Source organism: Anarhichas minor, unplaced genomic scaffold (genome assembly GCF_050575085.1).
Source record: "Anarhichas minor isolate MPS153535 unplaced genomic scaffold, ASM5057508v1 ptg000045l, whole genome shotgun sequence".
NCBI classification, from domain to species: domain Eukaryota; kingdom Metazoa; phylum Chordata; class Actinopteri; order Perciformes; family Anarhichadidae; genus Anarhichas; species Anarhichas minor.
The window spans coordinates 5677037-5694919 of record NW_027466491.1 but is presented as its reverse complement, the minus strand read 5'-3'; the positions used below and the strand labels follow the sequence as shown (position 1 = coordinate 5694919).

Here is a 17883-nt window from a genome sequence, read left to right as displayed (position 1 = left end):
AAAAAAGTGTTGGCTCCAGCTTCTAGTCCACCAGTCAGCTTACGTATCATATGTCACACTATGGGCACTTTTATCCAAAGAGCCATACAGCACAATCAATGTATGCATAATCAGTCTGAAAGGCCACCTCAAATCCCTGTTATTCTACCTGTTAAGAGATCCATTCATCAATACTTTTATAATCAAAACACATTAGCTATATGATGCTAATTTTGCTTTGTCTCTATTGTCAGTTGTTTGCTAACACTTTAGCCAACAAGGTGATAAGATGCCTTGGGCTGTGTGTATTTGCTTGTTTTTCAGTTCCTGGTACACATCATAGTGTATAATGAGCAGTTACTTCATAAAGCGATTCCGCGACTAAGTTCCTCTGTGCAGGTGGAGAAAGGAACAGCGCCAGAAGAGGGGAGAGGACACAAGGGGAGAGAAAAAGACAGGGAAGGGGGAGGAAGAGTGCCACACCCTTCTCCATTCAGACAAAAGGTCGGGCTTAAAGGAGATATGGCATTAAGATTTGGAGATACCGACTGAGAGAAAAGGGGCTGTGTTTTCTTTTAACTGCAACTAGCATGTTATGCTAACTACTGTCCATATATTATATACTTTCACGTGTGTCATTTACTGCATATTCACATGGAATATGCCACTTCACGTACTCTCACAAAGTCTTGTGTGATGTTAAAATTTTTGCTTCACCAGATGTTTTAGCCTGACATTATTTCTGCCTACAGGTGCTGCTAATGTGACTCACAGGCGCGAGTCACGAGTGCTACGACAAACCAAAACAGTCAGGTTGTCATAGTCTGCACTGCTTAGGGCAGCAATGGCCGGCACCCATATCCCTTGTGACACCCCCACCCTTTTCGTCTCCCTGTTGGACTTCTCTTTGTGTCACAGTATTCTATCTCGTCTCTTCTCTCCTCGGTTCTGGGCATGCCCTTCCTCCACTATACAGTCACATGTGACTTGTGTGTTTGTTAGTCATTCTACATCTCTTTTACATAGTGTATGGTTTTCAGCTAAGATGCATTTGTGTATTTGGTGACTTCACACCTAATCTATAAATGAATAAAAAAGGGGCAGTTTGTGATCAAGGATCTTGTCTATTTGTCTCAATCTGTAAATCCAACAAGTGCCTTCCAGCTGCACTGCCTTTACCATATTCTATCCAATAAGGATGAAAGGCATTACTTTAAACGTGGAAAAAAGCTAATCCATTTCCCTCTCAGATTTTTGAATGCATGGAAATTATTTTTGGAAGCGAAGCCATTTCCTAATCCAGGCTCTGCTGTTGGCCGCACTTATTGAATATCAACTTTTAGGAAGAAAGTCAGAGTCAGACACTGCATCCTTCAAAGCCCACCTGCCTTTTCAACTCAAATAAGAAACTCTCCTGTCACTCTAGTAAAGCCTGTTTTCAAGGGGCAGAGAGCAGCAACAGCCAGGGTGTAAATACAACAGCCTGTGCTAACGACATGAGGCCGGTGCCAGAATGTGTGTGTTTTCAAGTGTCTGTGTGTCTCTGCCTGCCTGTCCTTGCCTCTCTGTCTCAACAGGGCTCAGTGCTGGCACACATGATGTCTTGGCTTTTTTCCCCCCCTTCTTGGCGCTAAAGGCTCAGTGGCTAAAATGTCGTTGCTAAGCATGCATGCACCAGTAAATTAGAGAGGGGATGATTGGAAATCATTCTGGAGTGAAGCTAGAGGGGGAGCTGTGTAAAAAAAAAAAAGGAAGACAATGAACCGTCTGCAGTGCCTGAGGACAGTTCATTTCAATCGTAGCAATTTCTAAAACAATGTTAAACCACTTGTCACAGCTTGAAGAAGGTCTTGGACCTGGTAAATAGGGAAAACAAGACAGTACTAATTTACCTTGTGTATGCAATCATTCAGGCAAAACATGAATATAATGCAGAACATCTCTATTCATGTACCAGCATTCACACTGCCAAATTAACAAAATTACTTCAGACAGAGAGTATTAAACCCACCCACACACACACACACACACACACACACACACACACACACACACAAAACACCTTAGTGTCTAAAAATAACATCCATTTCGAGCCTTCTAAGGTGGCCATGTCCGGGACTCTGTGGGTTGCCTGGTGCTTTTCAAAAGGAGGAAATATTAAAGAGGGTACACACAAAATAGCCTAGAGAGAGGGAGAGAGGGAGAGAGGGAGAGAGACAAAGATGCCCTGCAGTAGCTTGTGTTCCCCCCTCTGAAGCTTTTTTAGTGGCTGTGACTATTTCATGTCACTTCAGCCTCCTGGGCATGTGATGGCGGAGCTGTGAGGCAACTGGGCTCTATGGACCAGATACAGACTAACCACCATTTACACACAGTTAGTAATCAAACCAGAGTAACCAATAGATTCATATCACAAATGATACAGTATATGCAAGATGTTATAGATTTAGTAAAGAGGAGAGGTTTTGAGAGGGCCTTGACTGTCAGTGTGTATGACAGATGATACCAAAGGCTGGTATTTCTGCATATGCATATATGTGTATTGTATGTATGACCGTAGAGCATGCTTTATCTGCCAGTGCAGACTCTGGAAGGTTCAGACTATGGCAGGGTTTTGTTATTCTGTGGGCACCACCACAGAATAACAATGAGGGAGGAAGACACAGGAAACACCACGTATTGAGTGGGTGTTAGGGCATCAAGCCACACAGACGTGAGGACGTGCAAGACATGAGCCGACCAACAAAACGTGCAACACAGTGAATTCACATACATTCATTCACTGGAGAACTATACCTAACCTTAACTAGTTACTGTGTGACTTAACCCAACACTTCAACTATGCATAATTCCAACGTTACCCAAAAGTCGGTTAGTCGGTTCTCCTTGGTGAAGATGATCCACGATACTTTAATTTGTGCTTGTTAGCAAAGGGGTGCTTCTCCCATTTTACGTAAGGCTTCGCCGACGAGCACATTCATTACTGATAAGGGCAACATGACATGGATCTGAACTGCACTACCATCGCTGAGCAGCACTAGACACACACATCTACAGTACAGACTTTCCCTACATCAAAAGGAGCGACAGTGAGAAAGGCATAGGGATAGCACCACTGAGGGAGAGTCTGACACAGAGAAAACACTGCTTGAGAGGAGGATAAGCACCAAAAAAACACTGGTATTAAGTGTGTCTCCCTTAGGCCTTATAATGATTAAAGGATACAGAGAACGAGGACATAAAAGAGGAAGGACGGAAGGAAAAAAAGAAAGAAAGAACCCATGAAGGTGAGTGCTTTTCCTTCTGGGGTGGCTATTTCCACGCCTCATATTGATAAGGATCACGCACAGATACTCCCGTTGCCCTTTAAATCCTTTTGAGAAACAGAGATTACGCCTACACACGTATTCGTACGCTTTGCATGCCTAACCTTTAGTGTTTTAATTGGAAGACACATAGAACTTTAGCTAAATAGATCCCCAAAAAGCTTCATGTTCACACTCATATTGTAGTGATGAATCAATCAAGCAACACACCTAGATTATGCAAGCTCACACCAGCCTGCCCAGTCTCAGTCATACCCAACTTGGAAGTGCAATAGTCTTGCAAATAAAACATAATGCTCAGTGCCCACACACACACACACACACACACACACTCTGACCCACTCACATGCGTCAGCAAGTGAACCCCTACTGACAGCCGACATTATGGCAGCGAATGACACAGAAGCGAGGCACAGTGCGTAAGGAGATGACTCAACCGAGGTGTTGTGAATGTCTGTATGTCTCCCATAGCAATTCTCCAGAACTCGTTCTATTCTAGTTCAGCTAACCCTTTATTAATATTAGTACTTCTTAAATTGTATGTAGTTCGAGATGAGTCCAAGATGATTCATCCTTCTTGTACCAATATCATTCTTAAAAACAAGACTGAGCTGACGTTCTGGCTTTAAGACAAGATGGTGTTGAAGGATCTATATCCAATTAGAGCATCAGTGGCTTGGATGCCCATTTCTCCAGCATAATTACATTTTTCCCCATGCTTGGCCTCAATTAAGTGATTGTGCACTTCAGCTCCTCATTATCCCTGCAAGCATGTGAAATTAGGAGCTGAAGAAAAGGACAAGAATCCGAAAAATGAAAATAACTTGAGTCTTTATTAGTGCTGTCACGACTGTAAACAAATGGCGGCCATCTTGTTTTGAAATGGTGCTGAAGCGGCGGTGCAGGGGACAATTTAATAATATGTAGAACATGCATTGCTGTATTTCACAGTGATCATATAATAAACACTCACACCAATAACCGATAACGCAACTACAATAGAGACATGGGTCATTCTAACTTTTCAATTTGCAGGATACATGCTATACTGGCATGTCAAACAGTACGGTAAATATAAAGCTTCAACAGCCGGTTAGCTTAGCTTAGCACTAAAACTGGAAACGGGCAGAAACACTTTGCCTGGCTCAGTCCAAAGATAACAACATCAGCCAACCAGCACCCCTAAAGCACACTAAATAACACACTAAATAACACGCTCTTTGTTTGTACAAAAACACAATTCACTGTTTTAAGGGTTATGTCCGACACTCCAGAAAGTTAGTGCTCTGAGACAATGAAATACCCTCTTTTCAGTTTTGAAGCTAAGCTAAGGTAACAAGCGTCTGGTTGAATTGATTTCCTACATTGATACGGTGGAGTCCACTCCAAGCTTAGTTAAATTCGCTGTTCCGGAAGACTCCAGAAATACACAGCAGATTACTAAAGGAAGGCACACTTGAACCTCCGGCTAGCAAAGTAGTTGACACGTGATAGGATAGAGCTGCTGCTGGACAAACACGTGATTGTGCCCTGACTCGCATGACCATGTCAAGAGGATTAAGAGTGGCATGTAGACAACTAAGATATATTGTATGAAATAATAAATGTGTGCAGCATATGTGAATATGTTTTGCCTACATGCTGAGGAACCACTCGACTGAAAACACGTTTTGGCCTCGATTCCCATAATGTACTGATCCTACACCACGGAGTACCTTCTGCTCTGTGGAACTCAACGCAGTCTTGTGAAGTTGCATCCATACGAGACAAAACACTACGGTAACACCAGCAAACCGGTCCCCACACCTCCGGAGATAAGCAGGCCAAAAGTGTTTGGTTTCCACGTCGTTATTAAGCTGAGACAATGAACGGACACAATCTCATATCCACAAACACGCACAAGCGAACGAGCAAGCATCACACAAATCACTCAAGCGTGCATTCGATTTCCCTACAAAAGACCAGTTAATAAGGAATTTGTGCATTCAGCCAAACAAGAATACACACATGCAGACATGGTCACATATATACACCGTACACACACATGCTGGGTATTCAGTTTCAGAGTCAAGTGTCCTCTTTGACGTCCATTTAAACAACCTAAATTATCTCTCTGGCCCACCTCTCCACTAACGAAAGCTTGATAGTAATGAGACTGCCATTTTAAAATGCAGCATAAGTGACCACATCCACTTATTCAGTGGTGAAATGTGTGCAGATGTTGTTACAGTCTATTTGGGGTAAACTAATGAACTTATTACAACTAATAACATGCTATCCTCTTTTCAGAGTGCTTTGCAAGATGCTAGTGGGGAAAAACACAGAGCTGAAAACTCCTGATGTTATCTTTAAGTGACCTATTTCAATGAGGATGTTGGCGTTCTATTTATACAAGACGGATTGCATAAATTACTGGTAGGAGTACTGTGTTGAAAGCACAACAATCTGTGGTGTTTAAGAAAACGGTAGTTCTTACCTCTCCTAAATGGGGAGTAGGATTAAATCCACAAAGATTGCAAACTGTCTTCTTGCACTTGGTGCACAAGCAGTAGTTGGGCGTGTCTGCTGATCCAACGTTCAGCTCCACATTACAGAGGGGGCAGCTTCCCTTTGCTGTTGAGGCAGGTGCAGGTGCAGGTGCAGGTGCTGGTTTAGCTGCTGATGTCTTCTCTTCCTGCTCCACAGAAATGGTTCTGGGGGGTTTCTTGGACTTAGCAGGTGGGGTGTCAGGAGCAGAGTCCGAATCAGGAGGAGACCCAGGAGCAGAGAACGGGGACTCAGGTGGTGAGCCGGGGCCAGAATCCAGAGGGGAACCTGGTTCCGAGTCTGGCGGCGACCCAGGTGGAGAAACCGCTGCCTTCTCGACCTCTCCAGAGACAAGATTGGTGGCTGAACTCAAGAACGACGATCCAAAGCTGAACATCTGAGAAGCAGCAGCGGGAGGTTTTGCTGATTCTGTCAACCCTCCAAAACCTCCAAACAACTTCCCAGCCACTGACTCCTCCTGCTTTGGCGCAGCCTGCACTTGAGGCTTCGACGATTCCATCAAGCCACCAAACCCACCAAACAGTTTCCCTGTTACGGACTCGGCAGCTTGTGAAGCAGACGCAGGAGGTTTGGAGTCTGTTAAGCCTCCCAGACTGATACCTCCCAAGCTCCCAAAAAAGCTGGACTCCTGTTTGGCTTTAGCTGGAGACTGCTGTGGACTGGACTTTGGCTGGATGGGTCTGCCTGTCTTGGGGTCAATCTTGGGGGATCCCCCCAATGAGGAGCCGGGGGAAAGCGGTCCAGGAGAAGTAGGACCTGGGGATTTCTGCCTCGGTGTGGTTGGCGGCGTCAACCCTTGGTCGGTAGTACTCTGCTGCTTTATCAGCAGCTTGCCAGGCTTGCCAGGTGCCTGTCTCTGGGGCGAGGGCGGGGCCGAGCCTTGTTTGGGTTTTGTCATGCCGGGGGGATCCATACCTCCCATCGCTCGCTGCATCTGGCAGTTTAGACATAACCACTCTTTACCCTATGCATAAAACAAAAGATGGGTTAGATTTGACTGGAACACATTTCCACACTGTTCATCAATGGCATGTGTAATTATAGGATAAACACAGGCAAGCATAACCAATTAAATCCCTAAAATACCCGTTTTATTTTTGTTTAGCGTAAAATAAAGACAAATTCAGAGACTTGTCCACTAATTAGTGTTTCAAATGATGTTGAATCCTGTTTTCTCTTTGCAAATTGTTTCTTTTAACATGAGAGAATTCAAACAGTAAATACTAATAAGGAAAAAATAAACATGTATATTATTTGTTTGTTTTTTCTGCATAATTGTTTCAATTCAGCAATAACACAAAGTCTGTTAGCAGAAAGGCAAATACTACTCATGTATCATTTTCCTTCATTTATTAGAGGTACTGTACATGTTAGACCATTGTAAACAGTTGCATTGTATTGCCTTTGTTCTGACCATACAGCACATGATCCCAGAAAAGCCTGGCTACACCGCTGTGCTCTTTGTTACGCGCACAGTGCATCTCAGTTTCCACTGTGTGCAAACCACAGTGTTTAAAAGGGCCAATGTTGACAATTTGATCACTATCGAGAACAGAACAATGTGTATATTGGTACTGTAACTGCAAATATAGCATTTACTTTGTAGAGACATTATTCTGAATTCAAAATCGACAAATTCCTGAAGTGATCGATCTGCCAAAGAAATAACCCCAACTTTGACATGTATCATTATAAATCTCGAGAAGAGGCTCGAGCAGAAGGAACCAGTCATTCTGCTGTGCTGTAATCATGTGTGACCGAGTGTCGTCACAGGCTGGCACAGTATCTTCCTGTGGCCATGACATGAGTCACCTTGATCAACATTCCCTGGGTCCATATGGTCCCTCTGTTCCTCAAATGCTGCCTCTCTTATGAGATGCAGTCCCTTTGCTTGGCTCTGAGAACAGCAATATGCTGCTAACAGGCTAGTGTGTCTTGGATTCAACAATACAGTACAATACATACGTGGTCTTATTTTTTAAATCTTATTGTTTATTCATTTTAAACATGCAAATCTTCAATCATTTCCATTGTTTCCAATTGTTATGGTACAGTTTGACCTTTTTTGAGAATTCTCTCTCTCTATGTCACAAAGTAATTTCATGTTGATTTTTGCGGGAAAAACGACATCTTAGTCTGAATATAGATTTAATAACCTTTTAGGATTACATTTTTGCAGAATAATGTGGATTGAGCAAAGAGAATTGATATTTCAAAAACACACAATTTAATAATGTGTGACCTTTCATGCCCCTGACATCAATGACATGGTCTCTCTTGTGTATTATTAGATGAATGCCAGTATACCGAGCAGCTTATTGAAGAAATGAGAAAGATTTTTCTAACTTTGAAAAGAAAAGAAAAAAAAACAATCACTTACCGCTGAGTCTGGGGGGCTGAATCCACAGAGGCTGCAGACCTGGTTCTTACACTCAGTGCAGTTATTGTAATTAGGTGGGTCCTTAGACCCAAGGTTCAGCTGGGTGGTCTTACACAGTGGACAGAGTCCACCTCCGGGCTTTCCAGCCCCCTGCTGACAAGGAGGACCTCCACTCTTTGCTGGTTCTCCAGGATGAGCCCCAGGGCCTGGTGGCCCTTGCTGTTTGGGTCCAGGCTTCCCAGGTCCTTGTTGAGGGGGTCCACCTTTTTGCTGACCTGGTGGTCCTTGACCTGGTGGTCCTTGACCTGGTTTGGGGCTCTGTTGCCCTGGGAGTCCCTGGCCTGGTTGACCCTGACCTTGCCTGGGGGCCTGCCCAGGGGGTCCTTGGCCAGGAGCACCTTGGCCAGATTTGGGCCCCTGGCCTGGTTGTCCCTGTCCTTGCCTGGGGGCCTGCCCAGGGGGTCCTTGGCCAGGAGCACCTTGGCCAGATTTGGGCCCCTGGCCTGGTTGTCCCTGTCCTTGCCTGGGGGCCTGCCCAGGGGGTCCTTGGCCAGGAGGACCCTGGCCTTGTGGACCCTGACCTTGCCTGGGTCCTTGCCCAGGGGGTCCTTGGCCAGGTGGACCCTGGCCTGGTGGTCCCTGGCCTTGCCTGGGTCCTTGCCCAGGGGGTCCTTGGCCAGGAGGACCCTGGCCTTGTGGACCCTGACCTTGCCTGGGTCCTTGCCCAGGGGGTCCTTGGCCAGGAGGACCCTGGCCTGATTTGGGTCCCTGGCTTGGTGGTCCCTGACCTTGCCTGGGTCCCTGCCCAGGGGGTACTTGACCTGGCTTTGGCCCCTGTCCAGGAGGGCCCTGACCCTGTTTCGGAGGTCCTCCCTGTTGTGGTCCCTTTGGACCTGGCCCTTGCTGAGGGCCCTTGCCTGGTGGCTTTCCTCCTTGCTTGGAATCAGATGTTGTAGATACATCTCCCTCATCCTCATCCCCAAATAGTCCAAACTTTGGGATGTTGACAGTATCGCCCATGGAGGATATGGAGGAGGAGACAGAGGAGGTCATAGATGACACAGCACTGAGGGGGTTGGCCCCGCTGAGGAAGCTGGATCCAAACATGCCGGACGACTTGGTCTCTGGGTCTTTTGGCTCCTGCCGGAATCTGGATTCAAAAAGGCTGAGGGACGAGGGGCTGCGGCCCGGTGTGGGCTTGCCAGGTAGACCCTGGTTGAAGGCGTCTACAGTTCGACTCTTACTGAGACCTGTAGGGCCCCTGGAGGCCCCTACCTGCTGGGAACGCAGATGGGTATCAGATTCTGATGTTCTGAAAAACAGAAAAACAGAGACAGTTTTTGTTAGCACGGCTTTTATTGCTATTGTTGATTTGTGTTTTCTTTGGCAATGTGACAACATTGTATAAGCCAAATCTAAACCAACTCAGCAGCAACAGCTGACCCAGCGCCAAAATAAAAACAGGCCCAACTTTTAATGAAATATACTTTAGCTCCTTTACCTCTTCCCTTCATTTGCCCCTATAATTTGTTTGATGGCGATCAAGCTCATGAAGACTACAACCTAAATCTCTCTTTCGGCTGAAATAGTATTATTAGATACTCAAACAAACACATCACTCATGCTGTCTGAAATAAATTAACAAAGTATCAGTAATGTAGTATTTGTAATGCATGTACTATTTTACCATCTCAAAAAATATTGCTTAGGTTGTTTACTAACTCATCTGCTTCTACTGAAGCTTCATTGTGCTAAGTTAAGGCCATAGAACTAGCTCTTTGTTAATATCGGGGCCTTTCAACACATCAGTGAACACAGAGTGTGTAGCTATAGCAGCCCTGGGGTGAAGCTGAAAGGAAAGTGACTACCGCTGAATGACATGGAGTGTGGATCATTGAGATAGAAAGGGAAATGCTCGCCTCCATGAGGGTAAGCTGAGACATCTTTGTTAGCTCAGACTGAGAGGCAACATACACAACCTACACACACATGCTATAGGCACAAGCGTGAAAGTCAACGGGATCCTTCGCGAAATGCATCAACGGACTAATGGGCTAAATGCTTTGTTATTGTATGATGCTGTGTGTATGCAACATACAGACCTAGTGGTTTCTTAGGCTGCTGTCTGAAAGTCCCTGGTGCTTCTGCCATTACGTGTGAGATAAATTACATTATGTGGCAATAAAGTTTAATGCTGTAATGAAAACAGCATTTGATTATGTTTTATAGTGAGCACTGAGTAATACAAGACTATGCATGGTAAGAGCCTGGAAAACGTTGTAAGCAGTAGTGGTGTTGCAATGTCCCCGCTATTGGCCCGTCCACTGCAGCGGGTTGCTTTTCAGCACCTCGCACAGCAGCAGTGTATTTCAGCACCATGGACAGCGACCAGACTCCAGGATATCCGATATCTCGACAGAATACTATGAAACCCGACAAAACTAAATCAGAAAGCAGCAGGAGGGAAGCCTGGACTGATGACATTAATGCTGCTGTTCTATTTATAGTCATATTAATATTAATGCACCCCCCCCCCCCCCCCCCCCCCCCATCTCTAGCTCAGATATAAATAACATGTCTCCCCAATTGGAGCCAATTAGCAGTACCGCACATTATGTCACCTTATCGGATATCGAGGGATCTTTCACTATTATCTGAGTAACATTCACATCTGAAGCACAATGGAATTGGCATATATTGTTTTCATTGGCAGCTTTCTACCTCCCCCTCCACAACATAGCACATTTCCCACGCAACCGATTTAAATCCAACGAATGCGAAATGCTGAGGAGTAAGTAGAGAGTCTGATAGGCAATATTAGAGAGCGGATACACAGCTGATTAGGGTAGCGGCCAATGTTACGGTGGGTGTCCAAGCGTCGTTCAGATGGGTAGGGGGGGGGGGGGCGAAAAAAAAACCACTGTGCACGACAGATTTTCTTACCCAGCAGGCATTTCGAAATGTTCGCACAAATACTGGAGGTGTGTCTCTTACTCTCTGATCTCACACTGAGAGACAAACCGTGGACACTGATTAACCATTCACCATTTCAGACTGATTTCACACCTCAAGTCTTAGAGAATCATCGTATAGCGAGCAGCTAAAAAGAGGTCTGTGCATCCATGTAAAACAGGGTAGGCCTACACAACGAGACAATCAATTGATTATTTTTTTTTTTTTTGTTATGCAGAGTATCAGATGTTAATGATAATCCATTACGGTGAGCTCTAAGAATAGAATCATTTCTTGGCGCGGATGAAAGGCTCAAACATGGGCGTGAACGAGCTCGCTGCCTCCTTACAGCATCTTCCAAATGATGCTTCACACTACCACAACACATCCACTCGTTCTCTCTCACGTATCACAGCCGGGTTAGTGTGGATATTTTAAGTGCATCAAAAATAAAATGCTGCTGAATATAGCCCTGCCTTCGTGCAGCTGCTGCGCCTCCGGGCTGCCTGCCTTGCGCCCTTGACATCGCCGCGGCGAGCTGCCTCCGCTGCTCCTCGCTGAGTTCACTCAGGTTGACCGGAGTCCCATCGGGGACCCGGACGAAGCCGCCCTTCCCGTCAGGTGCCAGACCCTCTGGTAGCCCAGACGGCGGCCCTTCGCCTCCTTCCAGGCTCGCTTCGTTCCCCATGATCGACCCCTCCCGTCCCTGTATTCGGATCAATGTAGGATCCGAGCCGTCTCCGCGTTTTTATGTCCAAAGCGCGCAGCGAACACGGTGTCCCTCGGTGTCTCGAAGCATCTCAGATGGTTTATTTTCAGTGGTTATTGTCCTTCCATGTGCTGTCCCTCCATTTCCCTCGTTTCTCCTTGTTTTTCTGTGTCGCGCATCTCTGCAGCTGTACGTACACCACAGTCACCACAGTTTTCCGTGAGGGGGTCTCCGTCTTACTATTGCTCACAGTCACAGAAGGTGGTTTCCGGTAGGTTTTACAAAATAAAATCATTTTATTAGATGGCATTAATGTAATTGTTCAGTTTAAAGACATTGGGGGAAAAAATAACTACATAATATATAACCTACAATTAACAGACACAATGAAGACAGTGATGCTTGCATACACAGTATAGCCTACTACTACACAATGAATAGGTATGTAGGTCGTATATACCAGATGAGCGGAACACAATTCAAAGCTTCACTGAAAAAAAATCAGTTCGAGTTTTACGCCACCATTCTAGCACTTCATTCATTAAAACCTCTAATATAACATTTTGAGGCCTTTATATTGAAACCAAACTTGTATTACTTCCGTTCCGTTCTCTGTAGCGCACATCCTCTCGACTCTTCTGCTCACCGCGCATGTTCCGCCTGTGACAGGTGATCAGAAGACATCAGCGGGGGAAAATATGTTTTTAAAGGGGACTTCCTGAGCTAAATGTGTCTGGTTTGATTGTCTAAATAATCGAGGCTGATGGGAACATAAAGGACAGGTTGGAACATTGAAGCTTTTCTTTTTTTGTGGTCGTTTATTAAGGCTTTAAAGTAGAAAGAAGAGAGTTGTAGATATTGTTTGTAGGTCAAGTATGTGGGGCTCAAGCGAAAGTATGTATGAGCACACACCCCACCTCTCCACATACAAAGTCTCAGTATTGGGATATCACAGGATGAGAAATTATAATAAATAATATGTGCATTTTTATCCATCCTGACCAGCCATTCAGATCTCAGAGCAACAAAAACCGTTGGAGCAATCTCATTCAATATGTCACATATCTAATTTTAGGGGGAAATTGCCATGAAATATTCAAATACACAGATAAAACATCTGCGAAGGTCTTCAGATGACTCACAGCATGAATACTATCTCTGCTTTGTTCTTTTTTTCCCCAGTTGGCAGCTGTAGGGTGTCTCATTTTATATCTAAACCCTTTATATTCTCAAATATGTTAATGTGCAACTGAAGGCTGGCAGAAGCATGTGCGGAAATCAATTTGGCTATAAATTACAAGGAACTCTTTATCTCTTGTCTGCTGTTGTTCTCATGGAGAACCCTGCATGTGATCCAATGAGTGTAATTATAAAAGATCACCAATGAATAGACAACACAGAGGCTGCAGTATGTTGCATTACCAATATGTGTACATCAAAACAAAATGGTATGTGCAAATGTCTTAGATCAGCCCACACGCTGAAAATGACAGCAGAACAAACCTACAGTATATATATTAGTGCCACTGTACTCAGAATATGCACAAGCAGTCACCAGATCCAGCGAGGAGGATATTAAAATACGTCGCCTCTGCTGTACATCAAGCTGATGTGCTGCAATCTGACAGCGAGTGCTCATTTGCTCTGTTGTCTGTGGAGCTCTGGGGCAGATGTGTCCTCTATGCACCCAGCTCAGAGCCCTCGGTACCTGGGCACGGGTGGAGAGGAAGACCGGGGGACTAGTCTGTATCTCAGCCAAAGTTCAATATTTATTTGTTTCCGTCCTTTTTTTCCCCTTACTACATTAAAAACATCTGAATAAAAGCATCAAAGACTATGTGACACAACAGATCATCATTTAAACCGACAACAGCTCCAGCAAGTGGGACACATGATTTTGTGTGTAGAGACTCTACCCATTTGATTTGACTAAAAAATGATAACACAAATAGCTCAATTGGAATCATTAGGGGAATGCACATCAAGTGTGTTATGTATGTTATTATCGTTTGACATTTTGGGAAAGACACTTCAATTTCTTGCTGAAGATTGATAAACTACCACTCTCATGTCTGAACAGTAGAGAGAAAGCTAAAACCAGGATATGGTAATAGCTTCCTTTGAGTAGGTGTGTGAATGTTGTATGAATGTTAGTTGTGCCTGATGGGCAGGTGGCCCCTTGCATAGTAGCCCCTGTCATCAGTGTGTTAATGGGTGAATGATGACATGTAGTGCTAAAGCGCTTTGAGTAGTCGGAAGAAAAGCGCTATACATGTACAGTCCATTTACCATTTCAGTCTTTATGCTAAGCTAAGCTAACCGTCGTCTGGCTCTGCAGTGACTTCTTCCAGACATCTTTTCATCCATCTCTCAGCAAGAAAGAAATATATCTCTCAAAGGTTCAAATTGTCACTTTAAGTACAGTAGAGGTGGTAACATGGTCATGTGAATACGTTGTTGACCTTGTTGCGGCCACATGGTTCAAATTCCAGCTTCACTATTTTCTTTCATGCTTTACTTTATTTCCCCCAGCTATCATATTGCTTTTTTTTAATAAACTGCACATTTAGAATCATATTTTCTTGATCCCTGTCCTCCTCCTTATTCTCCTCCTCGCATCAGTGTCTGTGTGTAGGCAGAGGTGAGTCTTGGTTTCTGTCTTCAGTGATATACAATGGTGGTGGAGCGATGGCTCTGCTCCTCCCCTTCTTCCCGCTGATCGCTGAAGCATGGTCTGATTGTCTCTACGCTGTGAGGCGGAAGCAGCCCGTACATGCATGCTCGCTCTCTCTCTCCCCCTGTATCTCACCCACACATTCACATAAACACACTGACTGAAGCATCCAGCCGTGCAAAGCAAACGCTATTCACCCGGACAGACAGACGGACACACACACACAGGTGTAAACACACAACATCAAACACAGGCCTGGGGACAAGCACTCTCTGAGGCATGTGCAAACCCTGCAGTTTATACAGACACACACACACACACACACACACACACACACACACACACACACACACACACACACACACACACACACACACCTGCATACAGTGTACACAGAGTAGACTCACTAGTACAATGCTATCAGGGCCCTTTAAGCATATTTCTGTTTTAGAGCAAACAACCCAATGAATTTGTATCCGTTATTGAAACGTATACCAGTGACCGAAGAAGTACTCAGATCCCAGATTTTAAAAAAGTACAAATTTTCAGCATATCGTTTTTTTATGCAAAATCTTTATGTAAAATGTAACAAGTACAATGTTTCCTTCTGAAATGTAGTTTAAAAGAAGTATACTAAGTACAAATACCTTAAAACTGCACATAAGTACAGTAGTTATACTTCCCACCTCTGAATGTATATTTGACATATACAGCCTGTGTGAGCTGTATTTGTGCCGTGTAGCCTGGTCAATGTAACTTGAGGCTGGTAACCGGATAACACACACTGCACTGTGTTCATTAAATTTGAATACTCGGTTGGGGTACGAGGCAAAGACACTAACAAAGGCAATTTATTTTGCTGCTGCAGAGATCGGTGGCAGTTGAACTACTAAACAAAGTACTCATTTTTTTCTTCCTAAATACAACAAGTTGCAGGTTTACCCCAAAACACCTATGATACCTTTTAAACATATGTACCACAACGGCTCTTTCTCCCCTGTGAGAAGGTTACGTTTCTGTCTCAAACAAGGTACTAGAACCTTCCCTAAAGAGCTTTAGCATCATAATCCCCTCTTCTATCCAGAATCAAGTGGTTACTTCTTCAAAAGACAAGCAAAAATGAGTGACATACCTTCACTTTAGTGTGTTCCAGGCAGGAGTTTTTATCCTCAAAGTCACCGTGTGAGGAGGTGAGGCTGTTTAATTTCTGGTACATCCGGACTAAGCCGTTCTCATCCCTATTACCAACCTGACACACCTAACACCGCCCCTCAATGCCAATTTCTCCTGACCAGCGAGACGCTGTGGACTAAAAATACCTTTAAAGTCATGGAGGCTCCCTTCCTTACCTCACTCGATCTTACTATCTGCATGCCTGCGCACAGGCGCACCTGCTGCCAACACACACACACACACACACACACACACAAGCTGTGACACAAAGACACACTCATGCACAGACATAAGAGGTCCCTCTAATCCTCTTTTCTTCTGAGCGATATAGGCCAATCACACACTGCTCTGCGATGTAAGCTGTTTTTTCTGTACACACAGTGCATTAAGTCCTGCTGTAAAGTTAACTCACTGGCAATCAACTGAAACAACAACATAAAATACAAGAAGAAAAAAGGTTTCCAAATCAATTATTCATCTGTTGCCAAACTAGATTTTACCCTCAGAATACTTTCTCTTGCAGCAGCCACAAACGCCCCCAAAGGTGCACTGAGAAGCCCTAATCCACCATCTGTTGAGCCCAGGAAACACAAACAAATTCAGTGGATGACATTACAGGAAACATATATGTCTGCAGTACATCTTTCAGCCGTCTTTCTGTTTCACTGCATGTAGAGGCAGTTTACTTCCAGCTAGATTCTCTGTGAATAACTGTCCTCGCTCCCTGAAGACAAACAAAGGCATCTGATTCTGGTACTCAACACAATGCCGGCGTTGTACAAGTCACTTTTGTTTCATACAAATACACAACAGTACAAATACACAAGGCACCAGCATGCAAAGTCAAGAAGGAATATGTGCTTTGAACTGACGAAAAGCTTGAATTAATGCTCGTCTCTGAGATTTAGTGACATGAAGTGTGTTGAATATCTGCAAAGATGTGCTGAACGATAAATCACACATGACGTGCTTCTGTCTGGCGGCTCAACAGCTCTTCTGTTGCACATTGCCTCACCTGCATCTCGTCATGAGTGAGGTGGATCTAATAGAAAAGGTGCATGGAGTAACTAAGGGATCATAGTGTTCACTTCTCCTGTCAGTTTAAATCAATGTAAGGAAGTCATAAAAATGTACCTGTCAAGGATAAAGATTATCATTTTCGGACAGTGAAACAGATATGTAATTAGTGTCTGTAAGATTTCTTTTAAGGAGGTTGTTGTGGTCCGTGGGTGAAGGGCGTGGGAAGGAGACTTTAACTGGGAACTGTTAATAGGATTTACATGGTCACAGTCTGGAAGCCAATCTCCAAACGCCACCAGTGCAGTGGCTGATTGAAGCTACAGCAGCATGCCAAGGAAAGGTGCAGTGGTAACAGTGAGGTGAGAACGAGGTAAAACTATTGGTGAAGAAATACACCAATAATTGTTATACATCTAGAAGGTAGCCACAGTGACATCCCTGATTTAACTGTAGCAATTCTCAGTTTGTTCCAGGCACTCTTCTTCACACTGAGATCACTCAGATAGTGTGACAGTTCTCTGATGTCTTGTTCCTTGCAAGTTTTTATTCCCGCGAGTATACCAGACAACGTCATTGTCTCTCCAACCGAGGCTGCCGGTGCTAATTAACAAGGTTTTTCCGCAGTGTTTCACACAAAAGCTGCTGCCAGAAATGAAAACACATCGCCGTTGAAAGACTCACCTAAAACCGGGGTTTATAAGAGCCAAAAAGCCTGCAAGAATGGACATTGCGCTTAAGATGCATCACGGTGTTATAGCTCACATCTGACTCATGCCCGTGTTATCCATGCAATTCATTTTTCTTTGGAGAAATGTGGGATTTGAGAGAAACCTTTCAATGCTTGGCTCATCAGTATAATGGATTTGTGTTGTCTCCTCCTCTCCTCATCACCCACTCTTACTCCACATTCATTTTTCTAAGTGAATTGACAGCAGCTGACATCCTTACTAATGCTGCTCCGGGGTCTAATGGGCTGATTCATCAGAAGTGGAAGCGGACTAAGATGAGTCGTTCAGGAGAAGAAAAAAAAAATAAGATTGTTTTAGAAAGAAAAGGGTTGAGAGATAATGTCAAAGTAATGCGGTTTGAATGCCAATCAAGTCATAAACAACCCCACAGCTCA

The 17883-nt window shown here is 44.3% G+C and overlaps 1 protein-coding gene across 1 annotated transcript in view; it reads right to left on the bottom strand.

Annotated features, from left to right (window-relative positions):
• Positions 1–11872, bottom strand: part of pcloa (piccolo presynaptic cytomatrix protein a) — a 49805-nt gene extending 37933 nt beyond the window's left edge. Inside the window, exons 1-3 of the mRNA XM_076111741.1 lie at positions 11661–11872; positions 8233–9544; positions 5782–6816 (exon numbers count right to left, since the gene is read on the bottom strand). Coding sequence (XP_075967856.1) covers positions 5782–6816; positions 8233–9544; positions 11661–11872 — 2559 coding nt within the window. The remainder of the gene's footprint in view (positions 1–5781; positions 6817–8232; positions 9545–11660) is intronic.
• Between the last annotated feature and the right edge of the window lie 6011 nt (positions 11873–17883).